The sequence below is a fragment of the Sciurus vulgaris genome, assembly GCF_902686455.1.
Source record: "Sciurus vulgaris genome assembly, chromosome: 8".
Taxonomy (NCBI): Eukaryota; Metazoa; Chordata; class Mammalia; order Rodentia; family Sciuridae; genus Sciurus; species Sciurus vulgaris.
In genome coordinates, this window is record NC_136468.1 from 107,941,667 (window position 1) to 107,968,850 (window position 27,184).

The 27,184-nt window shown below is 40.3% G+C and overlaps 1 protein-coding gene across 1 annotated transcript in view; it reads left to right on the forward strand.

The window, feature by feature from the left end:
• The window catches only part of ABCA13 (ATP binding cassette subfamily A member 13), a gene marked incomplete at its 5' end in the record, with an annotated part of 484,952 nt that overhangs the window by 97,617 nt on the left and 360,151 nt on the right, over positions 1–27,184 (forward strand). Inside the window, 9 exon segments of the mRNA XM_079150399.1 lie at positions 680–1,422; positions 1,425–1,861; positions 1,865–1,897; positions 1,901–2,487; positions 4,308–4,417; positions 13,104–13,222; positions 17,389–17,552; positions 18,682–18,761; positions 19,495–19,616. Of these exon segments, the coding sequence (XP_079006525.1) occupies positions 680–1,422; positions 1,425–1,861; positions 1,865–1,897; positions 1,901–2,487; positions 4,308–4,417; positions 13,104–13,222; positions 17,389–17,552; positions 18,682–18,761; positions 19,495–19,616 (2,395 nt within the window).

Consider the following 27,184-nt stretch of genomic DNA (forward strand, 5'->3'; position numbering starts at 1 on the left):
GGTCAGGCGAGACCCATGTTGTCTTTTACGACCTTCTAACTGATTATGTCAGGCCCACCTAGGACGAACGATGTCTCTTCTGGTTACCATGAAATTAGCTGATTAGGGACTTGAATCACATCTGCAAAATCTGTTTCCCAACGCTACATTAGTGTTGGATTGAATAGCTGATAGGAGGCATATTTATGCTATAAAAATGGCCTCTGACTTCCATATACCCGTCAACTCTCTGGAGGCACTCTTCCTCGCAGACCACTAAGCCAGAGACAAACAAAAAAGGGCATTGTGGGCCTATTGTTCTGCTAAGTCAAGTTGATGGATCACAAAACCATCAGAGTTTTCAAATGATCTGCTATTATTTTTTTTAAATTCGAAAAAATATAAATAGGCTTTCCACTTTTTCAGAACCACCTTGTAATCATCTTGCCTCTTTTCTAAATACAAAAATAAGTGGCCTTTTAAATTGTTAGTTTCAATGAATTGTAATAAAATTCTCCATGAAATCCCTTCACTCTTTTCATTATTTGACAACAAAAATATTAATTGTGATATGGAATTATTTTAGCATATTTCACTCAATATTATCCTTCCATGATGCTATTATAAACCAAATAAAAAAAAGCCACTATATATTTAAATCATTTCATTGCTAGTATATTAAAAATGAATTTTTTTTAAGTTTTTTTCTAAAAGATAAAATTCTAGAAGTTCTGAAATTGGATCAATTTCTTACCTCAAAGAATGAAGACAGATTGATGGATTTTTTCTCAAGTTTAAAGGAGACTATATATCATTTAATCAAAATCTCATTTATATTAGACAATGGAGAACTTTATTTTGATAACCATCAAGGACTGGGATTCATAAAAGATTTATTGCATGCCTTTGTAAGGGAAACCTCAATAAAAAATAAGTCTGAAGATAATTTGGACTTCCTTACAGTGGTGAGTCAGTTGCTTTTCCATATAAATAGTCCTGAGGAGCTCTTCAAACTTAATCAAAATCTCGGGTCAGTTCTTCATCTTGTGAGAGAAAGTTCCACAGAGATAGCAAATCTTATGGATACTCTTTTAAATTCTCTCAGTAAGGACTTCCACACCTTATATCCTACACTCCAAGAAGTTATATTATCTAACCTAACTGATTTGTTCTCCTTTATACACAACTCATTTCTTCTAAGAAACAGAGAAACATTAGAAATTACTAAGAGGTTACTTGGTGTTATTTCTAGAGCTTCTGAAAATAGTCATGTCCCAGAACCTCTTTTAGAAATGTCTAGAACTCTGACCATGCTGTTGAGCAACAGTGCTGAGCTGAGAGATCTTGCCATATTAGTGGACTCCACTGTGAAACTTCTCAAGCTAGCCAAGAAAGTTGCAGGACAGATGGCTATGGTTTTTGACATTCATTTAATCTCCAGTACCAAGACACCATGAAATTCTTTGATACTCTCTATTCCATCATGCACCAAAGGGTTCAAAATCTTGTGAAGGAAATAACTACTTTGAAAAAGGTAGATCATTTTATATTTGAAAAGATAAATGATTCATTACTGCCATTTCTTGACTTGGCCTTTGGGATGATTGGGGTCAAACCTAATATTTCACAAGACTCTGATATTTTCAGTATGTCATCTATCATACTCTCATATGTGAACCAATCCAAGGACTTTTCTGATATTTTGGAAGAAATAGCTGAATTTTTAACTTCTATGAAAATCGATTTAGGAGTTTTGGAGCATCTTATGGTGGCATTTAGTAATGTGTCTCAAATATTTTCTAGGGATTCTATCAATTTATGGGAAGAAATTCTGGATTGCTTAGTTCCTATAAATAACATTACCAACCAAATGGACTTTTTATAGTTTAATCCAAATTCTAGCCCTCAAGATACAAAGTAGGAAAGGATTCATGAAGGGATTCGTTTTTTGGATAAAATGTTAACAGAAAGCAGCACAGAAATAGGAACTTACTTGAAAATGACAATTAATCTTACCTTAGAAACTCTTTGGAATAGCTTGAAGAAGGATAACTGGGAGGTTTTAAATCTGTTGTTGACATTTTTTCAGCATCCCAATAACCTTTTGAAAACCATAGAACAGGCCTCCAGTGGAACTGAAAGTGAGTATGGAGATTATTTAAGTAAAGGTTTATCTTTCAACACATCTTTGATTGAGAACATAACCCATCATCAACTTGAAAAAGCAACCCAGTTTATGTTAAGTAGAACAGCTCTCTCAAGGAACGGGTTCCTCCCTAACAACTCCCAGTGGGAAAATTCCATAAGCACTGTGTTTCATCCAATTTTGGAGATTTTTCTTAATGCAACCATTGGAAAGAATGGCATGTTGGCAAAAGAAGACTGGTCCCAGGATGATATGATGAATTTTCCTTATGGTTTCAAACCATTATCGTATTTCAAGAAATACCTGAGAAGATTATTTGTATTGATTGAATACTGGCAAAAAGTGTTGCTGACCGATGAAAGGTAATCAAACACCTCATTCACTTCATGTTTTTCCTACTTCAGTAGCCTTGCAGGAATAACGGTGAATCAGGGTACGTGACCTTTGACTTTTATAATGCTCTGAAGTTGGCTTCTACAATGGAGTGATTTGAGTCCAGTCTTTCATTTTCATTATTTGGCTTATTATTTGGCATTCAGATGATTTGGATTCCCTCGAGAGTTTTTCAAAAGTAAATTATTTTCAAAAGCAAAATCATTGTATTCTGTTCACTTGGCACATTAACAATTTTTCTCTGTGCACACACTCTGGAAAACAAGGGTCCTACTATTGGATATTTAGCCGAGAATGTAAATTCACCCACTTCACACAGAACATTGAAGTTGTAGTTTTAACCAACCACAGGAAAGTTCCAGGCAGCTGTTGGCTTCGGCTTTCTTTAGATTCAATCTAACTCTAAATGATTCATCACCTCTACGCCCTTTCACTCCTAAATGTTGGGTCAAAGGAAACCTGTTCTTTTTTTTTTTTTTTTCTCCCCATATCCCGTGGTAGGAAACCTGTTCTTAAGAGCTCCGGTCCTATTAGCTGCTGTGCTCTGGAAGCAGTCTGCTGCCTTAGGTGGGGCAGTTTGCTCCTATTGGTGTGCAGAGCCCCAGAGGGACTCCACTTTCTATATCCATGCTTCCTGGGCATGACAAGACTTTTCAAAGGGTTCTTGGTCCCTGCATGTGTCTGCCTTTGTTTCAGCCCCACCTGGAGATTAGAAATGCAGTCTGAACTCATCAGACCTACTGAGTTATTTTCTGTTAGTTCTGTTGCTTTAAACCTGTGTCTCAAATCCAATAAATTTTTATAGCTTGAAAGGATGTCCTTAGTTAATGAAATAGGTGTCCCTTGGGTACAAGAACTATCATTACCTCAAAATTTGAATGCTGGCTTTCAGACTTTTCCTCTTTGCTTCAGATCCAAAATTGTGTTGTGTTTGACTTTAGCGTTGGCTTGGAATTTTCTTTTGAGCTGGAGGTGGTCCTGGCCACCCTGTTCTCCTCCATCTCAGCTTTTGTCTCAGTTTTCTCAGTTCTCCAGGGAGGGAACTTACACCAGAGCTCTACATACCATCATGTTTTTGTAATGCATTATTTTATTTTTTGATTGATGTATATTAGTTGAACATACTGATGCTGGACAATGTGATATTTCAATATCTGTACATATTCTATAATGATCAAATCAGAGTAATTAGCATATCTATCCCCTCAGTCACTTACCATTTCTTTGTGGCAAGAACATTCACAATCCTCTCTTCTAGCTATTTGGAGATATACAATGCATTATTATTATCTGGAGTCATCCTGCTGTGCCATGGAACACCAGACCTCCTTACTCCTCTCTAACTAGCACTGGGCCCATGGAACATCCTCTCCACATCCATGCGCCTTCTCTCTCCAGCCTCTGGGACCTATTCTGCTCTTAACTTCATGAGGTCAACATTTTTATACTCTACATATGAATGACAACATGTGATATATGTCTTTCTGTCCCTGACTTTCCTCACTTAACATAAATGTGCTTTAGATTCACCCATGTTGTCACAGAGGCTGCTATCATGTCTTGATGTCCTTTAGTCACTTACCTTTGCATTTCAAGAGAATCAAACAAATAGAAAACAGTTTTCTGGAGGTCTAAATTACGTTAGCTGAGCTTTTCTTGTACAATATCTATGATTGAGCAGAGGGGACAATTCTTACCTGTGTTATGGCCTAGCCTACTACATGGTAACAGTACTTGTGGGTTGCAGATTTTTATCCTTAAATGCCATTCTCTTTTTTTCCCTCCTAAGTGTTGTAGATATGTGTCAAGTTTTCCAGCAGCTGGAGAAGCCCTCTGAAGCCATCAAGATGCTGCAGAAAGTGAAGATGGTAGTTTTGCATGTGCTTATCATCTTTGCAGGTGGGCTGCTTATGTAAGAAGTGCTTGATAATTGCCCTGTGTCAGTTTTGAGAGCTGAGTTGTCAGAGAGGTACACAGATTTCCCAGGAATTTCTTTTAGAACAAAGCACAACCTTCTTAGCCTGGACTGTGAGACCTGAGACCCAGAGGGGTCTGGTTCAGCCTCTCCAACCTTGTCAGACTGTGTGCTCCAGCTAAGTTGGACAACCCCTTCCTAATACTGTGTGGGGCTTTCTGGTTTCTGTGTCTTTGCTCATGGAGTGTGCTTCCCTGTCTCTTTGACCTCAACTCCAATTGTGCTCTGTGTCCTAGATCTGGGGGCATCTTGTTCAGAAGGATGGCCCTTTGCCTCCTTAGCTGGAAAGATTTTTTTTTTTTTTTTTTTTTTTTTTTTTTTAACATTTTTTTTTATTGTAAACAAATGGGATACATGTTGTTTCTCTCTTTGTACATGGAGTGAAGGCATACCATTTGTATAATCATAAATTTACATAGGGTAATGTTGTTTGATTCATTCTGTTATTTTTTCCTCTCCCACCCCTCTTTTCCCTCTATACAGTCCTTCCTTCCTCCATTCTTGCCACCCTCCCTAACCCTAACCCTAAACCTAACCATAACCCTAACACTAACCTGTCCCACCCTGTGTCATCATCCGCTTATCAGCGAGATCATTCGTCCTTTGGTTTATTGAGATTGGCTTATCTCACTTAGCATGATATTCTCCAATTTCATCCATTTGCCTGCAAATGCCATAATTTTGTCATTCTTTATGGTGAAGTAATATTCCCTTGTATATGTATACCACAGTTTCTTTATCCATTCATCAATTGAAGGACATCTACGTTGGTTCCACAATCTGGCTATGGTGAATTGAGCAGCTATGAACATTAATGTGGCTGTATCTCTGTAGTATGCTGATTTTAAGTCCTTTGGGTATAGGCCAAGGAGTGGGATAGCTGAGTCAAATGGTGGTTCCATTCCAAGCTTTCCGAGGAATCTCCATACTGCTTTCCAGAGTGGCTGCACTAATTTGCAACCCCACCAGCAATGTATGAGTATACTTTTTTCCCCACATTGCTGGCAAGATCTTTAAGGAGATGTTTATCAAAGGCAAGTCTTCATGCTCTTATTGCTTACATCTATCCACCCTTCTAAAGTCTTCTTTCCTGAGGCTGCAACTATGCCATAACAGCTGTGTGTCTGCAGTGCCTGACATGGGCAATGCAATCCCTCAGTGTGCTGAGGGGTCCATGTAGTGACCTGAATTTCCTCCAGCCCTGGCACTTACTGCTTATGTTTTCGTTTCTGATACCTCCTTTCCTGCAGTAGTCTGTAGCCTCACTGAGAGCAGGACCAGTTTCTTATTAAATCTTGTATCTCCAAAATATTCAACATAGCACCTAGCAATCATAAATAGTTATATTGTAAATAAATTAATTTATAAACTAAGGTCATACCTGATACATTCTTAGCTACACATTTTCCTTAAATGCTACCATTGATGGAGAGTAATTACTATGAGCTGCCTTGTAGGGTAATTCTATTATTTTAGGGCTATCTTCAATGTGTAGGCATTAGGTTGTAGTTCATACCTGAGTCTATGGAATGAACCACTGATGTATAAGTAATTCTCCTTGAACACGCATGCCGATGCCTTCCTCTGGCCACAGTTTCCCAGACATGGCTGCTCAGAGTCCTCTTAGGAGGCAGCTGGGGTCTCTGAGTTAACTCTGAGTTAACAAAGACTCTGAGAGACTGGTGAGATAGATGAAGAGGGGGGTCAAGGAAGAGAAATGGGGGAGCAGAAGGCGGGTCTGATCAGACCAGAGAAGAGTGAGAGGAGGACTGAGCAGTCCTTAACCTCTTCCCCTGGAAGCTCCACCATGACTGACCTTATACCTCCACCTCCCCCCTCCACCTCAGTTCATTTAAGTTCATACTCTCACTCTCTTACTTTTTCTGATTTATTATTAGACTATTGCTTTTATTTAGATTACCATTTTATTCTGTTGTTCTATTATTTTTAGATTATTATTTCTTCTGGGAAGCTTTCCTTGACCTACCCTGGTGTCAGGTGGCCTTACCTGGATTACCGTCTCGGGGCTTGTCTTCCCAATTATGGCCCTGACCACTGTGTGCTGTTCTGAATGTCTCTTTCCTGATCATAAGGGTTGCACCTAACAGTTATAAATTTGGCATATGAAAAATAGAGCACAAGATGCCAATATCTAATGCTTGTTAAATGGATGAATGAGTGACTAAATGCCAGGGGCCCTCATGTGCTCATCTGTTGGTTCACAGGTATTCCTAAGTAAGCAATCTGTTCAAAGGGGAATGTTCAATCATAGAAGACAGTGGACGGGCTGTCTGTATGCTCTGGGACCATTTTGCACAATTGAGCAGACTGTGGGACTCAGAGACATCATAGAGAAAAGGGTTTGGCTTACCCAGGGAGGGCAAAGTCCTCCATGAGATAGGAAGAGCCCCTGGCCCCAGAGTGGACTCACTGTTGGGTGTGGGTGGCTGAAACTGGGAGCCAGGTATGTGGAACAGCATGTACCTTGGAGTAGAATGGAGAAGTGAGTCTTCGGTAGGAACCTGAATGCCAAATTCTGTTTTAAAAACAAATTCAAAAAGCAGGATAAATTCAGGTACTGTGACTGCTAGGAAGAAAAATAGGGCAATGTAGGTGAGAGTGAGGGATGGAGGTGAGGATGAACCCTTCGACAGCTCATCCCGGGGTGGGCACCTGAGTGCTAGAGAGGTATGCCTGCATGGCCACCTTAGGGTCCCCCCAGGACCTAGGAAGAATGCTGACATAAATACGGTAGACACTGGAGTGATGTGTTTGGGAGGACTGGGTGGATGAGTGAGGGAGTGCCACCCTATGCCAGGCACCATGGCCTACAGGGTTGAGGCCTGTGTATGGGCCCCTGACCAGTAAACCTGCCATATCAGCGAGGGATTGCTGATCTGGATACGGCATCATGTCTGGCAAGACTTCCTTCATTGTCCCAGGTGTCCCCAGGCACAGAGTCACACTGACTCTTGCAGTAAGTGATGTCATGGGAAGCATGCAATGAAGGAGAAGGGGCTCTGAGATCTGACAGGCTGAGTTCAGTGCCTCCTGCTGTCTGAACAACTCAGAACAAGCCGCTAAGTCTGTTTCAGCCTTGAACAAAACGCTGGTATCTATTTCAAAGAGAATTGTGAGGATTAAATAAAAAGTGGCAGTGAACACAAGTGACCCCAGTGGGCCCTTGCTCAGGGCAGGTGCCTCATGCATGCTGGTTCTCCTTCTTAGGTTACTGTGCAGGCTGAGGTTGGGTCTCCTACGTGCCATCAGGAGACCACTCTCCAATGTACAAAGAACTTGTTCACAGGTGCAAATTGATAGTTTAGGGACAGGATTAGTTCTTATTGCTTACTCACCTTTTTTTTTTTTTAACCAATACAGATATTGCACTGAATCAAAGAATCAATTAATATTGTGAGACAAGGAATATAAAAAAGAGAGAACTGGAGGGAGAAAGTGGGACATGGTTGAGGTCAAGGAAAACCCAATTGCCTGACAGTGGGGGATTTTGTATAGCCTTTATACAAAAAAGTATATATACATCGTCCTTAGTTATAATATACATTATAAATTTTGTATAGTTCTTATTTCTAATTTGGAAGATATTATGAACATTGAAAATATTGTCAGAGACAAAGCATCACCTACCTAATTACTTGTTAGGATGGCCAATAAATAATTTCAGCATGTGGGACCATGCTTGGGTAAAATTTAAATCAAATGTCTTCCTGATTCTTGGATTCTTCTCTGGCATATTGAATTCAGTCATATTTGAAGATATAATTATTTTTGACATTTCACAGTCAGATAAATTAATGGATTTTAAATGAATTAAACATTTTTTGGTATCTGAATTTGTATTTATTTTGCCATTCTGGATTACAGCTGCTAAATTAATAATAGCGTACTTAAAATGATGTTAAGAACAGAAAGTTAATCTATAGTTTTTACAATTTAATTTCGAGGAAACCCAAGCTTGACTGTCATTTAAACTGCCACCTCACCTTCTCTATTAAACTGCCACTCCATTCTGTAGCATAGGAAGGCAGTGACAGATTTAAAGAAGGGAGAAGGGCCGACCAATGAATATGACATAGAGCTTAATGGACCAAAATAGGCAGATGGCTCTTCTTTCACACAAAGGGACTAGCAGTCAGATCTGTTGCTATCATTATGAAAATTAAGTCATTTATTTTTTGGCATGTCTCAGAATTGATTCAGTGACTCCACAAAGGAAGTTGTCATTTTTCTCCTACTTGTGGCTTTAAATATGTCAGTAATGATTGCATGAGAGCCTGCTAAGCTCATGAAAACAGGAGAAACCTCCATGGGCACCTACCTTAACCTTCTAGTTTCACAAACTGTCTAATTGTGGCTCAGAGATTATGGGTCAGTTGCCCAGGGTTTTGGAGGCCCGCTCAAGCTGAGGAGAACCATGGAGGTCCATAAGACTTGAGGGAGAAGTATGAAGGGTTGTAAGAAGGTTGGCAGATCTGGGAAGCCAGCCATGGGGTCTGAATGTGTCCTCAAGTCAAGAAGAGGCACAAGAGCAATTAGAATGAACTGGAGCTGGCACTTTGAAGAAGCAAAGTGAGGCAGAGGAAGAGAGCATTCTGGGAGGTGGGAGGACCCAGACTGGGCTTGGCTCTTACTGGTATCAAGACTCTGGTCACAAATGGGCTAAGGAAATGAACAGACACTTCACAGAAGAAGATCTACAAGCAATCAACAATCATATGGAAAAAATGTTCAACATCTCTAGTAATAAGAGAAATGCAAATCAAAACCACCCTAAGATTCCATTTCACCCCAATTAGAATGGCCATTATCAAGAATATAAGCAACAACAGGTGTTGGCGAGGATGTGGAGAGAAAGGTACACTCATACATTGCTTGTGGGGCTGCAAATTAGTTCAGCCACTCTGGAAAGCAGTGTGGAGATTCCTTAGAAAACTTGGAATGGAACCACCATTTGGACTAGCTATCCCACTCCTTGGCCTATCCCCAAAGGACTTAAAATCAGCATACTACAGAGATACAGCCACATCAATGTTCATAGCTGCTCAATTCACTATAGCCAGATGTGGAACCAACGTAGATGTCCTTCAATTGATGAATGGATAAAGAAACTGTGGTATATATATACAATGTAATATTACTCAGCCATAAAGAATGATAAAATTATGGCATTTGCAGGCAAATGGATGAAATTGGAGAATATCATGCTAAGTGAGATAAGCCAATCTCAAAAAACCAAAGGTCGAATGATATCGCTAATAAGTGGATGAGGACACATAATGGGAGGAGGGAGGGGTTAGTGTTAGGGTTAGAGTTAGGGTTGGGGGGGGCAAGAATGGAGGAAGGAAGGACTGTATAGAGGGAAAAGAGGGGTGGGAGGGGTGGGGGGAAGGGAAAAAATAACAGAATGAATCAAACAACATTACCCTATGTAAATTTATGATTACACAAATGGTATGCCTTTACGCCATGTACAAACAGAGAAACAACATGTATCCCATTTGTTTACAAAAAAAAAAAAAAAAAAAAAGACTCTGGTCACATTTCCTTGCAGTGATTCCTTTAGGGTGGGTTGTATGACATTGTGGGATCCAGGGTCAGAAAGGGGCCAGATGGCCAGGCAGCCTGGCATGCCTTCTCCTAACCACACCAGCCCTGATCTAACCTGTGGAATGCCAGGCGAGTGTGCCTTGGAGGCCACTTCCTCATCTCACCTGGAGGAAACACAGGCCCACAGAGTTCATCTAATGCCACATGTGAGAGCCTTCTCATGGTGCATTCTCCTGCTCTTAGATTTGAACAGCATAATTCCTACATATTTCATGTGTTTTCCTGAGGCAGAGGGTCCATTTATACTCAAAGATAAATGCTGGGATGTTTGACAACAATTTACTTCCTTATTCCACATTTTAATAAGAGGTTACTTAAGAGACACTTTTTACATTTTCTGCAATAAAAAGGAGTGTCTTAAAAAGTGTGAAATATGTTTAATGAGAAAAGATAAATAAGGCATCAGGGTTGGATGTTTCTGGAAAGCACAAGAACTTTGCATTGCATGTGTTCGAAACCACCTTTTAATTAATGAATTTTAATTTGGGGGTAGATTTGAAAATTGAGCAGGGAGTACAGAAAAAATCCAGTATACTCCCTACCCTACATACATGGCACCCCTCCCCCATGGTTAACAGCCCTTATCAGAGTGGCATGTTTGTTACAATTGAATCTACAGTGACACATGATTGTCACCCTGAAGCTAATAGAGTTTACTCTGGGTGTTGTATGTTCCTTGGATTTGAACAAATCTACATGACCTGTGTTCACCATCCTCATCTAATACGGAATCATTTAACTGTCCCCTCAAAATCCTCTGTTCTTCACCTATTTATATTTTCTTTCCTCCTGATCTCCGGTAACCCCTGATCTTTTCACTGTCTTAATAATTTTGCCTCTTCCAGAATCTCATATGGTTGAAATTTCATAGTGTACAGCTGTTTGGATTGGTTTTATCTATGCCCAAATTGTTTTTAAAAATGACTTTTGAGATACAAGCAATCATTTGTCAGAACTAATTTTTTTTCACTATTTATTGCTCATAAAAAGTGCATTTTATTTTCTGTAATGTCCAAGCATCTAGAAGGTGCCAAGTCATGTGCTGGGTACTGACTGCACATGATAGCAGAGGTCCTGCAGTGGACCGTCATGCAGGGAGCTGAGCTCACATGGATCTGCACAGCCAGGGAGTGGGAGGGCCATGTCAGGGGGGGGTAGGAGGAGTAGGTTCCTGAGGCAGAGCCATGAAAGGAAGGTAGGTTTGGGAGAAAAAGCCCCTGCAGAAGGTGTGGACAGACTGAGTAGATGGGAGGGACATTCTAGGGAGTGGAGGCAGGCAGTGGTTGTGAAAGTTTTTAAAAGCAATCCTGAGCCTTTGGGCAGATTTCCCTTTCTGGCCATCTCTCTTTTTGAGGAAGAGTCCTGTGACTCAGAGGAGGAGGCAATTGCAGAGGTGAGATAATGGGTGGGAGCTGCTGGGGTCTGACATCCTCCTGGGTGTGACCTGGGATGCTGGATGAAGGCACAGAATCCAGAGAAACTAGGAATTAGTGTGAAACAGATGGAGAGATCGGTTGTATGGAAAGATCAAGGCTTCCATACATAGACCTGTGAAGCACGAGAGAAAGAAAGAGGTTATTGTTTATTTAAGAAAAGAAGGTAAAAACCAAGGCTGTCCTGGGCAATCTGGGGTGAATGGGTATTGTTTTATTTAACTTCGCATCTCTGTGACTCAAGGACAAAAATAACTTAAAGAAGGAAAAGTTTATTTGGTTTACAATTTCAGAGGTTCAGTCCATGGTTGGCCAATTCCAAAGTCTGGGCTTGAGTTTATGCAGAACATCATAGTGGAAATCATAGTGGAAGGGCTCGGCAGCGGAAAGCAGTTCGGGGCATGGCAACCAGGAAGACAGAGAGGAAGAGAGAGAGAGAGAGAGAGAGAGAGAGAGAGAGAGAGAGAGAGAGAGAGAGAGAGAGAGAGAGAGAGAGAGCGAGCACACAAGCATTGTGCTTATCAGGGATGAAATCTAAACCCCCAAGGCACACCCCCTGTGATCTACTTCCTCCACTCACATCCTACCTGTCTACATTTACTGCCCAGTGAAATTCATATCAGTGGATTAATCCCTCATTATGTTATGCATCTCATGATCTAATCATGTCACCTCTGAAAATTTTTACATTGTCTTACACATGAGCTTTTGGGGGATACCTCATACCTAAACCATGACAGTACCCTACTTATAGGAAATAAAGGAAGAAGGGCCAGTTTGGGGAGGTAGAAGATGGAAATGAATTCCTATATAATCAATTCAGCTTGAGAAAAACTCTTTAATTACATTTGAACCTCAAAAGACACAACCTTAATGGATAAAGAAAATGTGGTATGTATAAACAGTGAAATATTACTTAATGATTGAAAAGAATAAAATTTTCATTTATAGCAACATGGATGGGACTGAAGACAGTATATAAAGTGAACTAATCAGGCACAGAAAGATAAATACTCATGATTTAACTTATATGTAGAAGCTAAAATATTGATCTCATAGAGGTAGAGTTGAATAGTATTCCCCAGAGGCTGGGGAGTGTTTAGGGGAGCAGGGCATAGAGACAGGATGGTTCATGAGTAGAGAGGTGCAGTTGGATAGAAGGAATAACTTCGAGTGTTCTATAGTACAGTAGACTACAATTAGTTGACTTTTGCAAAATGGTTAGTGGACAGGGTTTTGAATATTCCCAACATAAAGAAATGATAAATGTTTGAGATGCTATATATGCCAGTTATCCTGATCTGATGATCAACCTTTGTATATGTGTATTGAAAAACCACCTTGTATTCTATACATATGTACAATTACTTTGTGTCAATTAAAAAATTAAAGGCACAGCTTTGCCCTTATCATTTGAATGTTCATCTTGATTTAAGAGATTTTTAGGAACTTGCATTATTTTGAATCTTTAAAAAAATGAAACCATGAGACTGGCTAGTTCTGGAAAGGACTGTTTACTAATTACTTTTCTCTGTGTTTCCTCTGGCAGAAAACCCTTCCTTGACTAAGGACATTTTGTGTGCTACTCTGAGTTGCAAGCAAGGTGGGATACGGCATCTCATTTTGTCTACTATCCAAGGGGTCACCTTGGTGCACAAACACTACCAGGTTTGTCATCTTCTATTTTTCAGAGAACAACATATTCATTACTTTGGGCCCCTGCAAGGCAGTCAAGTTATTGCAAGCTTATGGCGAGGTCCTTATAACCAGCGCAACTGTGTCACATATAGTCACGGTGAAAGTTAGACTTGCAAATGATGGCTCACCCTTTCTGTCTTTTGGATTCTTTCAATAATGTGCAGATGTTGACTGGCATTGAGTTGTGGGACTTCTTGTTAAAATATCAGGAAATTTTCAACCTTGTTGTTTAGCACCAACATCATTAACAATCAAATTACATAAATATATGTTACATAAATTGGGTTAAAAATAAAGTTAATAATACTCAGGTTCATTAACTCCAAATTATTTTAGCATATTTTACCATTACCTCTCCTCCTGATAACATTTGCATTTGTTGTATCTACACTGTACAGTCATGTTCAGTGATGTCATGTTGACAGCTTAAACTAGGCAATGTGGGAGTGCTTACACCCTGGGAATTGGCAAGTGCTACAAATCAGATCTTTTATTTATTGATTTTTTTTTTCTGGAGAACTATTTTTTAAACATTTGCCAGTTCATCACCAGCTCTAACTAATTGCATACGCTGTCATGTTCAAGAACTGACAGCTGAGTGGAAACCAGTGTACAACTTTCCTTCTTATTAATCTGGACAAGTACCCAAGATCCCCATGCAGAGACTCCAACTGACATTGAATTGGAGAATATAACTTTCATCTGGGGCCCACTCTTTTGCTTGGAATTAAGGACTATACATGCAGACTCAGTGAACAATGTCTGCCTTTTTCCAACAATGGAGTGAGGTCCCGCCTCTCTCTTAGGACCAGTTCTGAACATTTTTATTGCTTTTGTGGTACACTGACTCTACCCAATTATATGACCAGTGAGTGCAGCATTATCCTAGAAAGTGAAGAGAGGGAAGTTACTGAAGAAACTTAGAGGTGTTTGTGCCAATCTCCCGTGACACGAGGGCACCAAAGACTCCTCTGCAGATATGTGAGGAGAGAGTGAGAGCTGTTGATTCTGATATTCTCCAGTTTTTGGAGGAGTAGCCTATGGGATCAGAAACCCTTAGGAGTCCTGAGAGAGAACCCTTGTAGTTAGTCAGATTTTCATTGATTTATTTTTATTTTCAGATTGTGCAGATCTTTGTCAGGTACAGGTTGAGCATTCTCAATCCCCAAAACCTAAATCCAAAATTCTCCAGAATTCAAAACTTTGAGCACCAACATGACAGACACCACAAGTGGAAAATTCCACAGTTGACCTCATGAGATGGGGCACAGTCAGAACAAGGATGCACTAAAATGTTGTCTAAAGTGACCTCCAGACTGTATGTATAAGGTGTGTGCAAATATGAAATGAATTTCATATTTAGACTTGGGTCCCATCCATAAGAAATGTATGTGCATTGTGTATGTGCAAATATTCCCAAATCCAAGAAAATCCCAAACACTTTGGGTCCCAAGCATTTTGGATAAGCCACACTCAACCTGTATTAAACTTGAATAAAGAAGACACTCACAGTTTTTGAATGCTGAGAGAATTTTGTGATAATAGAATAGACAAGACACTCCATCTTTTGAAATAACCAACTCAAAGACCATATTTTTATTTCAAATTATTATATGTTTGTCAAGAATTCCGACTAGTAATAGGTTTGATTTAATAAAGAACAGAAATCCCTGCCTCTAATGACAAAGAAAGAATGTTGCTATCTCAGGATACAAAACTGCTAGAGAGTTTCAGGTGTGGGATACTTTTAGAAACATAATTCCTTTCCAGGCTATGGGTGCAAAGTCTCCTTGCCTGATAGAGGTAGACAAAGGGAGCAATACCATCTTTTAGTCTTTCAGTATCTAAATAGTCTAACACATAGTTTTATCAGTACTAACATGGAGCCCCTTTTGGAAGTAAGTCCCCAGTGATTAAGGTTCAGTGTGTCAGCTCCTTACTCTTTGCCCTTCTGTGTTCCTGACAGCAGAAAGTAGCAATCAGGAGCTAAATGGAGATCAGAAATTTTAAAAAATGACCATAGGAGCCAACTCACAGGATACTTCTGAGATAAAATGAACTGGAGAATGTGGCTGGAACTCCAAGTCAAACGGGATTTCTGACCACCTCTCCAAATCAAAACCTTTGGACCCACCTGTGCCCACTTACCTGAGCTGTTCCTGGATGATGTAGGCCTGTTCTAGCCAGAGCTCAAGAGTGTGACGTGTGCTGTCTTTTCCGTGTGCTGGTGTTGTGTTATCCTAAGGGCTTACCTTAATGGATGCCAGTCTCAACCTTTGTTCTAGATACTACTTTCCTGGAGCCTAGTACACTTGTGCTGAGGAAGTTGGCACTCTTCTCCCATTAGTTATTGCTGCTGAGGAGAGAGGTTGTGCACTTTTCCTTATTTTTAAGACCCTTTATGATTGCCACTTTGTTAAATTTAAGAATAATATCTGTAGTGGGAATGTTATAAATGCATTGGATTTAATTTAATTTGCATATAATTATAGATTATAAACTAGAGGTTCTTTTCTATGAGGCAGTGTTCCCTGGGCAGAGCTCCACATGAGATAGGTTTAATTCAACCTATGTTCTCAAAGTGAGTTGGCTTCTAAGGAGACACTCGTTTGTACCTATCTGACTCGTTGTCTCTGGGCACTGGCATGCTACCAGGGGGGACATATATCCAGGAAGGAGAATATTGGAACTGTGAAATGTTTTAGTGAGTGCACTGGGGAGCGTTTTGAGAGCTCCACATTTAGGAATAAGAACAATGGATGAAAGTTGAAGGGAATACTTTGCTTGTTACTAGAAATGGGCACACAGACTGGAGCCTTGGGACCAGACCTGGGCATCTCCCTGCCTTTCAGACGTATCGCCTATAATTACTACTGTCCGTTTCTTTCTGTTTGACCCAGGTTACAGTCTGGCCCTGAGTGGGTTCTGTACACATGTCTTCAGGGGCATGAGTGAGGGGGAAAGTGGAGTAGTCTGTATCTCCAAGAAATAGACATTGGAGATCTAAGTGAAGAAATTAGAGGTCGATGGACCCTGAGTCCTGCCCTGAGAAAGACCATGAAGAAACTGTCCTGAGGCGGTCACTCCCGCTGGACCCCTGCAGGTAGCAGGCAGGTAGCAGGCAGCACTGCTCAGAGGCAGTGAAGTCTACATGGCTGGATACTCACCGGTTGCCTCACAACTAAATGAGACTTTTTTCTTTTTTTCTTCCATGACTCTTAGTGTTTCTTCTAGATCCATCCATGTCATTGCAGGTGGCATGATTTCCCCAGTCCTTTTTATTTATTTATTTATTTTTATTTTGAGACAGGGTCTCATCAAGTTGCTGAGGCTGGCCTTGAACTTGCCATCCTCCTGCTTCCAGAGTCTCTGGGATTATAGGCATTCGTCACCACACCCAGCTCTTGTACTACTTTTATTTCCACCAACTATGTACAAGTGTTCTTTTCTTCATATCTTCATTAAAGGTTGTTATCTCTCTCTCTCCCATTTCTTTTTTTTTTTTTTTTTTTTCTTTTTTCTTTTTTTGAGGCAGAATCTTGCTAAGTTGCTTAGGGCCTCCCCAGGTTGCGCAGGCTGGCCTCAAACCTTCCATCCTCTTGCCTCAGCCTCCTCAGTTGCTGGGATTATAGGTGTGTACCACTGCACCTGGAAAAACTTGTTAGTTATCTCTTGTTTTGATAATAGTCATCTTAAGAGATTTGAGATGACATTTCTCTGCACCTGTTCATATACTTGTTGACCATTTGTGTGTTTTCTTTAGAGACATGTCTATCTCATACTTTTGCCTATTTTTATAATTGTATTATTTATGTTTGCTAAGGAGCGGCCTGAGTTCCTGAGAACTGTGCTGTAGAAATCTAAATGAAGGTCATTTAGGAGGATGTTGTCTGTTCTCTGCCCTGTACTGAAGAACACACTATCTTCCTATGTCCTGGAAGAGCCAGAAGTAAAACCTGTGCTCCCCTACTTCCTACTGAAAGCTCTTTCTACTACTCTGCAGTGACAGAGGCAATGGCCATGACTATTCATTTTTGTTTCTGAGAATAACTAAAAACCCAACAATACATGTAACTCTGGGGCACAGGTTTATTTTTAAGTGTGTTTCTGACCTATATCACTGCTCTGTTTTCTAGGAAATTGAAAAGATATGGTCCTCACCTTATCAGCTAAACTGTGAAAACCTTAGCAGAAATCTTTCTATCACCTTGGGAAGCTTCAGAAGGAACTTGGAAAATGCCACCAGCCAGGACTGTACATGCCAACCCCTGCTAGAGACAGTTCAGCAGCACATGAACATGTATGCACCCAGCGGGATCTCACGTCTTCTCCTGTATTTTCATTCATAAAGATGTCTGGCATTCTTTAATGATGAATTCCAGACAAGAGTCTTCACTATATGTTATTAATATGCATATGAATACATATGTATTTTCTAGACATCACAATTTTCCATAACTAAGTTTTTATTTATTTATTTATTTAGGGTACTGGAAATTGAACTCAGGGGCACTTGATCACTGAGCCAAATCCCCAGTCCTTTTTTGTATTTTATTTAGAGACAGGGTCTCACTGAGTTGCATCACGCCTTGCTTTTGCTGAGGCTGACTTTGAACTCGAGATCTTCCTGCCTCAGCCTCCTGAGCCTTTGGGATTACAGGTGTGCGCCACTGCTTCCAAGACTAAGATTTTTAAAAATTTATTTTTATTTTTATTTTTTTAGTTGTATAGGGACACAATACCTTTATTTTATTTTTTTATGTGGTGCTGAGGATTGAACCCGTGCCTCACATGTGCTAGGCAAGCACTCCACCCCTGAGCTATAATCCCAGCCCCATGACTAAGTTTTTAAATAGCAAAATGTGAGAGCAGCCTCAGTCATAAGGCTAACTTTACTGGTGATCAAGGAATTGGAACAAAATGTCATGATCCAATATCACAATATGATATTAAATATGAATGGATGAACAGTATACAGTATTTTCAGATTGTATCATGTTTAATTAACTTGTCTCAGAGTTCTGGAAAGATAAACCCTCAGAAGGGGATATCAGGGACTTTGTATTTTGCAAATGATATTCACAGAGATGTTCATCTGACTAGATATCCTAATTTCTCAAACATCTCATGATCTAGTCTATCTATTCCTTTCACATTTGTGAGAAACCTTTATTATGCATCCTTATTTCCCTGATTTGTCTTGCTTGGCAAGGTCTCTGAGAAGGAAATATTGCAGTGTTGGTATTAATGGATATTCTCATACAGATGGTGTTGGGAGAAATTGTGTGTCTAATTATCAGAGGAATTTTATGGAAATGTGATCTTGTTATCCAGCTCATCTCCTGGGAACTAAGGCAGTATTATTCATGCCAACATTGTTTCTGGTATTTTATCTTGCCTAATTTAGTCTTAATTTTCTGCCATTTTAGGTTGGCCAAAAGCCTCGAGGAGACTTGGTTGTCCAGGAATTCTATTATGACTTTTCTTAGCAATTTCACAGTCACCGAGAGTAAGTATGTGGCTTTCCAAGTTTGCTTGATTGAAAATTAAATTTAGTTTTTCACTCAACTATATTATTAAAGTAAAATAGACAAAGGAAACCTTATAGTATATATGATAAATGACAATACCACTTGCCTGGTCTGATGTTTGAGGGTTTTATAAGGAAAATTCTCAAATCCTGGGGTATTAACAATCAAGCAGAGGAAGGCAGAGAAGTGTCTGTGGTCTGGATTTTGCTCTGGCTTTGTCTCCTTGGACAAACACTGCTTACTAGTTTTTGTTTCCTTGTCTGCTACGTATATACAACTCGCAAAGCTTCTTACAGAATCAATATGCTAAGTCCGAAGAATTCTGGAAAATCCTTATGACATCCTCCTTTTGCTAAAAAGTGAAATAAATAGATACATGTGGAGAAGCGAGTTTCCTAAGAAACTTGATCATTGTTGCCTAAGATAAAGCTCTTTTTCAAATAAATCTTAAAATATGCAGGTCTTTGAACTAGTAAACAAATGACCAGATAATACTATATATCCTGTGGTCTTGAGGTACGTATAGTATAAATCATCTTAGTTGTCTTGAGAGAACTAGGATGTACTTTATTTAGTATCTACTCCAAGCTGGGCATCATGGAGGAAACTATCCTTGCCAGATTGTAATATCAAATTTTGTTTTTCCAAAAATAATCAGAAATAATTGCAACATTTTAAAATAAAATTTCATTCCTCTTGCTTGTTTTTCAGATGTAAAAGTAAAAGATTTGGTGAAGAATATCACTAAGCTAACCGAAGAACTTCGATCTTCTGTCCACATCTCAGATGAGACCATCCACAGCATCTTAGAAGCAAATATTTCCCATTCAAAGGTACAGGCTGCTGCTTCCATGCTTGCTGACCTAAGGGGTCCTTGGCCAGAAGCTGTTGGTGTTGTGTTGTCCTTTCTCCTCTTTCTTCTCTCCTCTCCCATGGCTAGGGGAGTGGGTTGCCGCATAAATGATACAATTGAAAGGAAACGAGAAATTGAGCAAGGATCCAAAGGATATCACTATCTCATGCCAAAACCTTGGGGGGGGGGGTCTTTAAATTCATAATATTGTCTTCATTTGAGGTTAGAAAGGATAAAATTGGTGATTTTTCTTTTTCTGGTAATTCCTAACCTGATGCAGGACACCCCAGGGTATCTCTGCTTGTTTCCATAGCTGTTATCAAACTCAAAAATATCCAAAAGCAAAACAGCTGAAAATATTTAAAAAAATCGACTCTGATGTCCTTTAAGTGGAGACTGACGGTGCACAGTCTGTCGGTGAGCTGTGGTAGTGACTGGTGAAAGCAAATGACTAATGACAGGCCGTGGCATCTCCAAGGTGATGGAGACGCTTTGTCGAAGGAAGCTTGAGAAAAGCCATGAAACTATTAAAGAGCCATTGCAAAAAATCCAAGTGTGAGTGACACATACTGGGTGGCATTGAGATGTGGTTTATCTCAGAAGAGGGGAACAGGGAAATTACGTGTGGACCATAGCAGATGTCACTGGGGCCTTTAGCAGGTGCTTTTCTGAGTCACCCTTTCAGCACTCCCAGCTGGGTTTTACTCTGTTTGATAGAAAATCACCAAACTGGCATTTGAATTGACAATCCATTGGGACCCAATACACAATTATTTGCATGTCAATTATGGTTAATTAGGGGCTAATGCAAATTTGGTAGGTCGAGTTCCTTAGGAGTTCATCTAAATTAAGAAAGAAGTAGATTCCAATTTAAAATTTGAATCGTAGTATTACCAAGTTAGCTAGAGTAAGACACATTATATCTGTTTTCCATAGTGTCTCTTCAGCTTAGTAAACACCACCTGTGCATGGATTTGTTGTGGATGATGGAGGTGAGGAGAGCAGGGTTCAGTGGTGAAATTTCTTCACTCAGCTCATTATTAACCTATAGAAATATTGATGAGCTTTGGTTTGAAATCTAGAGTTACTGCAACTTGAACAGGGAAATGGACTAGTGACTGAATTAATTTGAGTAGTTACTTAGGATTGCCTTAAAGGAAACATCAGATCACCTAATTTCTGGGGTCCTTTCAAATCCAAAGTCTTTTGATACAGCTTAGGTTTGGACACGGCTATTTTCGATGCTTGCTGCCTGCTTAAGCAAGCAACCACCAGGTGTCACTGATGTTCCATCATGAGTGGGCTATGTCCTGCGGAGGCTTGGATTAAAGGGTGATATGCCCAGTGGAAAGGTTTCACACTGATTTTTTTTTTTACTTATTATTATTATTATTATTTAGTTTTTGTATCTTCCTCTGCATTTTTGGCAATGTTAAGTCATTGTGGTCACTTAAATGGTGGACAGTCAAGGAAAGGGGAGAGGCATAAAAAAGTTGCATTCTTGCTTTTCAAATACATTATGAAGTTATTTGCTTTGATGTCTAGGTCTATCCATGAACCCACATGCATGCATGGATTCTAGATAAGGAATTCATGTCAGGTTAGGAGGTAGAACTTTGGGCTCAAGTTTTTTCTAGATTGTTAGGTGGGCCGGCATCGCTGCCATATCGTTTGTAGTCCCTTTTCCTTACTTTTCTCCCTGGGCTTCTCTACTTTAGTTTTATTAGTCAGTTTGCAAATTCACCACATTGTATTCATGATCCAAGTTGTTGGTGGCCTGCAGGGAGTGCCTGAAGTGGCGTTAGCCTGAGTGGCGCTCAAGTTCTGGAGAAATCGCGGAAAACTTTAATGAATGAATTCATTCATTCATTCATTTATGATCTTCCTGCACTTCAGGCATGATTTCAAAAGCTGAGGCTTAAATTTGCTAATCTAGGGAAGCTAATTCTCTATCAGGGACAACACAAGTATGTAATAAATGACAGCAGTGTGAGTGAAGAGTCTAGAAAGTTCTATGACATGCATTTATCACAGGGATGGGAACAGGTGGTCATAGGAAGCCTCCTTGAGCAGGTGACAGCTAGGCCAGACTGGAATGATCTGAGAGTCACAGAGCTTGGGACATTGCATTTAAGGATCAGGAGCAGGAGTGAGTAGAAGGAGGTGAAGACAGGCCAATACGTTGATAGTAAGTCATTTTCTTTTCCGTCCCTCTTGCCTGGCTGCAGAGAACCTGTTGCAGGTATCTGTGAGAAGCTCCTGTCTCTTGCAGAGCTTCATTCTTTAACATCAGTATGACAATCAGAATCCCAATTGCAGCCTCATGGGACTTGCTGGCTCTGGAGTCTAGCCAGCCCTACCTTTTTTATTTATTTATTTTTTAATTTTTTTTATTGTAAACAAATGGGATACATGTTGTTTCTCTGTTTGTACATGGCGTAAAGTCATACCATTTGTGTAATCATAAATTTACATAGGGTAATGTTGTTTGATTCATTCTGTTATTTTTTTCCCTTCCCCCTACCCCTCCCACCCCTCTTTTCCCTCTATACAGTCCTTCCTTCCTCCATTCTTGCCCCCCTCCCTAACCCTAACTCTAACCATAACACTGACCCCTCCTACCCCCATTATGTGTCATCATCCACTTATTAGCGATATCATTTGTCCTTTGGTTTTTTGAGATTGGCTTATCTCACTTAGCATGATATTCTCCAATTTCATCCATTTGCCTGCAAATGCTATAATTTTATCATTTTTTATGGCTGAGTAATATTCCATTGTATATATATATCACAGGGCTACAGTCCCCTCTACCCTGTCCTGGTAGTGCTGCTTCATTTTATGCTGGATCCCTGTGTTTTAAGTTTTCATCCAAATCAACTGTGATTTGTTTCTTTGTGTTAAACCAATTTTTGATTCTTTCAAAATCAACGAGGTCAAAGAATCGGGGCCAAACAGACAGTGATCAACATGTCTGTCTACTGCCCCTTTATTTTCTATGCTAAACAACTGAGCAGCATTTGGATGACCTTGGTGTTTTGCATGGAAGATGTTTCCCACAGTCTTCATGAATCTGTTCTATAACCTTCCCCTATAATTCTTAAGGAGGAAGGGAGAGGGGGAACCCACAGAGTTTTGATCTCTTCCTGGAGACTCCTTCAAAGGAAAGGTGTTCTGAGTCTCATCTTTGTTTCTTGTGAACAGAAATGACTGAGTTTGGTGAATCTAGTCAAGTTTCCCTGTCTTCCTTGAGGCTGGTTGTGCGGGCATCAGCTGTTGGATGACTCACGATCAGAATTGTTCCAGGATTAACATTATAAACTGTCAATAATTTCCAAAGTCTATTTTAAACAATAAAATTGAGATTGCTTTAATTTCCTCCATGATTTCTTAAAAACCATCTATGGAACCATGATCCTTCCTGAAGATGTGAAAGAAGAAAGGGGTCTGGACTGGGAGGCAGAGGGGGTTGGGTGGGGAGGGTCACCAGATGGTGGCTGTGGCCCCTCTCTAGAAATGCAGCCAGCCAGGTGCCTGCCTCAGTGGACTGCCCTGTCCTAGAGGCCACCTGCTCGAGAGCAGCACAGGGCTGAGCATAGCATGTGATGGTGGCCCACAGGCCTCAGATGAGTGTTACCCTTTCCAGTGCAAAGATGGTTATCCTTAGCAAGACCCTAACAAAGAAGGAATTAATTAGCTTATCTTCTCTCTTTTCTAAAACATAATTATCTTTCTCGATCAGCAAATCTATCTAATTCTCATTCATCTTTTTCTTGCAATGTGTTATAAGCCAAAACTCTTGTTTATGCTGGTAGTTGCTGAAGAACACATCAGTAAGAACAGTCATTGCTGACCACTTAGAGGCACTATCCTGTGCCCTGAGAGCCTTGTATCTCATTTATTTATCCTAACGGCCCTTTGGCATCTTTGGGTCTTATTATCACCCCAGTTGTATAGTCATGGAACAGACTTGTAGATATTCGGTAACTTTCATGTCAGTAAGAAATGGAGTTAGTCCAGCTAATGCTGCCCTTACTGTTGCTCCTTCAAACTCTTTACCACAGAATTTCCACCCTGTCTTCAGTCCTCCCTGCAGCCTCATAGTTGTCCCCACCTCTCTCCTGTGGCTCTCTTGTACCTGACTCTATCATGTCAGCAGATCTGAGCTCAGATACATCCCAGAGCAGAGAGTCACCTTCTTCTCATTGAAATGTGCAGAACTATTTCTCCTATTTGACCTGAGGTTGTTTTCTTGGCTCACAAAGCTTAAATTGATAGAGCATCTCTTCTTGATAGCCCTAGATCTTGCACATCACCGTCAGTGATGCTGAGAGTTGCCATCCTGTTCACACTTTATCTGTACCTCTGAGTCTACAATTACTAGTTGGGCAACACCAAGACCATCTCCCATGCTCTGCTTTAAAAAGGACTAGGGTGTCAGCAGATGTCTGCTAAACAAGCTCCTGGTAAAAATGCAAATGCTTCTCCTGAGGATTGTCATCATTTATAAATCTATCTTAAGTTGCTGAGTATGTGTGTAGAGCTTATGGAGTAGGGAGGTGTCTTCCCTGGGACCCATGTCTTCCTGCAGCTTTTCCAAGCCAAACATGGACACAAAGGAAAAGTACCAGGAACTCAGCATCCTTGTTCCTGGTAATTTACCAAAATCAGCCTGAGCGCAGCTTAAGTTGAAAGATGCCTGTTGAACTTCAATCAGAAATCACACATTTTGCTTCCAACCAAGCAAAACAGTGTTATTTTTGTATTTTTTATTTATCACCTGTTCCCACTTATTTCAGGTGCCTTTCAACTAGAAAAAAAAAATGGTCATAAGATTTTAAAAAGACAGATGATAAAATTGAGTAAACCACAGATAAGTATTAGAAGCAAGTCTACCACTAGAACTGTCGCTCTTTTGAATCCCCCAGAGTTGGGCTGTTGGGCATTCCCTACCTGGTAGAAAAGATGTAAAAAGTTTCAAGACAAACATTTGTGCTGTGCCACTAACTTCCAGGCCCTTGCCTAGGAATCATTGCATGATGCACTGAACGAGGACCAAGACAAAGACTCTGTGGCCAACAGAAGGACTTTCACTGGGCCAGTTTGGCTTGATGCTCAGCTGGAAGCCTTTCCTGTGGGGTCAGGTCTTTGGGTTGGGATGAGCCCCATTCCTAGGCAAATTTCATACCTGAGCCCATTTTATAGTACTGACAAAAGAGGGGCTGCTCTAATTAAAGCCCAGGGTGGATGTCCATATCCCACACTCAGAAGAAAACCCCTAGAACCACCCTTCCCTCCAGAGGCATTAAGGAAAACTTGGCCAAAATATGCTTGCAACATGCACAACCCATATGAAAAAAGGAGTTCTCGATTGTTTAGGTATGAAGGAAAATATTATTCCAAATGTCCCTGTGAAGGTATTTTTTAGATGAGTTTAACATTTAAACTAGCAGACTTTGAGTAAAGCAGATGACATTGCCAAATGTGGTGGGCCTCATCTAATCAGTTGATAACCTTTCAAGAAAAAAATACCAAGGTCCCCCAAGGAATAAGAATTTCTGTTTTTGGGTAGTGTATTAGTCAGATTTTATTGCTGTGACCAAACTACCTGACAAGAGCAACTTAGAGGAGGAAAAGATTATTTTGGCTCAAGGTTCCAGAGGTTTAGTCCATGGTCAACATGTCCATTGCTCTGGACCCAACGTGGGGCAGCACAGCATACAGGAAGGGTGTGGTGGAGGAGCAGTGCTCCATCCATGGAATCCAGGAAAGAAGGAGGGAAGAGACCACAGGGAAGATGCATCCTTCCAGGGCATAGTCATGTCCCCGTGACCCGCTTCTTCCAGCCCTGCCGCACCTGCCTATGGTTACCACCGATTCAGTGGACTTACTTGGTTACAGCTCTCATAATACAACATTTCATCCCTGGACATTCCTGCATTAACAGAGGAGCTTTTTGTGGACACCTCATATCCAAACCATAACTAGTAGACTGCAGACTTGAGCTGCAACATCCGTTCCTCCTGGGGTTCCCAGTCTGCTGGCCACTCCCCCCATGCAGATGTTTGGCTGGCCAGCTCCTACAGTTGCATTTGCCAATTCCTTAAAATAAATCTCTGGGTGTGTTCTCCTTTGTAGATGAAATACACATAGGCACACACGTGCACGCTCGCACTCTTGGTTTTGTTTCTCGTAATGACCTTTTCTTTATGGCATTTTATGGTACACGAAGACATTTTATAAGCCCCACCTGATCACAGGGCTCCTAGAAAGTGGGTAGTAGCTCTTGTCACAAGTGTTTATGCACTTAGACCTCACGGGGTCTGCATGTTTTGCAGAAATATTATCCATCAGGAGTGTAAACACACAACACAAATTACAGGTTTTGTTTTATTTTGTTTTGTAATTTGACATCTTACAGAGTCATTAACTGAAGGGCGTGCTGAAATGAAGGTGCACCTCAGGACCTTTGACCATGATATGTAATTCTAATAAACCAGGTGTTGATACAGGCTGTCCTCAGTTCTTCCTTTCAAGTTTATTTGCTCTTATTTTAAGAAATATGGTTTTATTAGTGTATTACAATTAGACATAGTAGTGGGGTTCAATGTGACATAGTCACAATACGCATAACATTATTTGCTCCATTTCATTCCTCAATATGTCCCTTTTCCCTCCCCTCTTCTCTCCCCAATCCCCTTCTCTACTGATTTCTACACACACACACACACACACACACTATTTTTAATTGATGCATTATGATCATACCTAAAAGTGGGATTCATTGTGTTGTATACACACCTACCTACTGCATAATTTGGTGGATTGTATTCACCCGGTTTTTCCCTTTTCCTTCCCTCTTCCCTCTCCCTTAATCCCTTGTCTCTATTCTCTGGAGTTCCCTTGTATTTCCATGATATCCCCCTTGTTTTTAATTCATTGTTTTCTTTCTAGCTTCCACATATGAAAAGAGAACATTCAACCCTTGAATTTCTGAGTCTGAATTATTTTACTTAGAATGATCCAGTTACATCCCTTTACCAGCAAATGACATAATTTTGCTCTTCTTTATGACTGAGTAGAACTCCATTGTGTATATGTACCACATTTTCTTTGTCCATTCATCTGCTGATAGACACCTAGGCTGATTCCATAACTTGGCTCTTGTGAATTGTGCTGCTATTCCACTCCTAGGTTTTTATCCAAGCACTGAAGTCAGCATATTATAGCATTCCAATGTTAATAGCAACAAAATTCACAATTGCTCTTATTTTTTACAAAACTATCACAAGCTTGACAATACCGTTTTCAATACCAATGTGGAAGAGGCAAAAAAAAAAAAATTGTATATAGGTTTCACACCACTAACAGTGAAAAGTAGAAACTGATAAACTGAAAACAGTAAAGACTTGACATCAGACAAACAAGACCCAAAGGCAGATATGAGGGTGTTTCCAGGAATGAGGAGTGGAGTGAGAGGGCAGAGAGATGAAGGGGTTTGTAACAGTGCTCCCCAGCCTCCAAATAAGAGGAAGCTGTAAAAGAAAC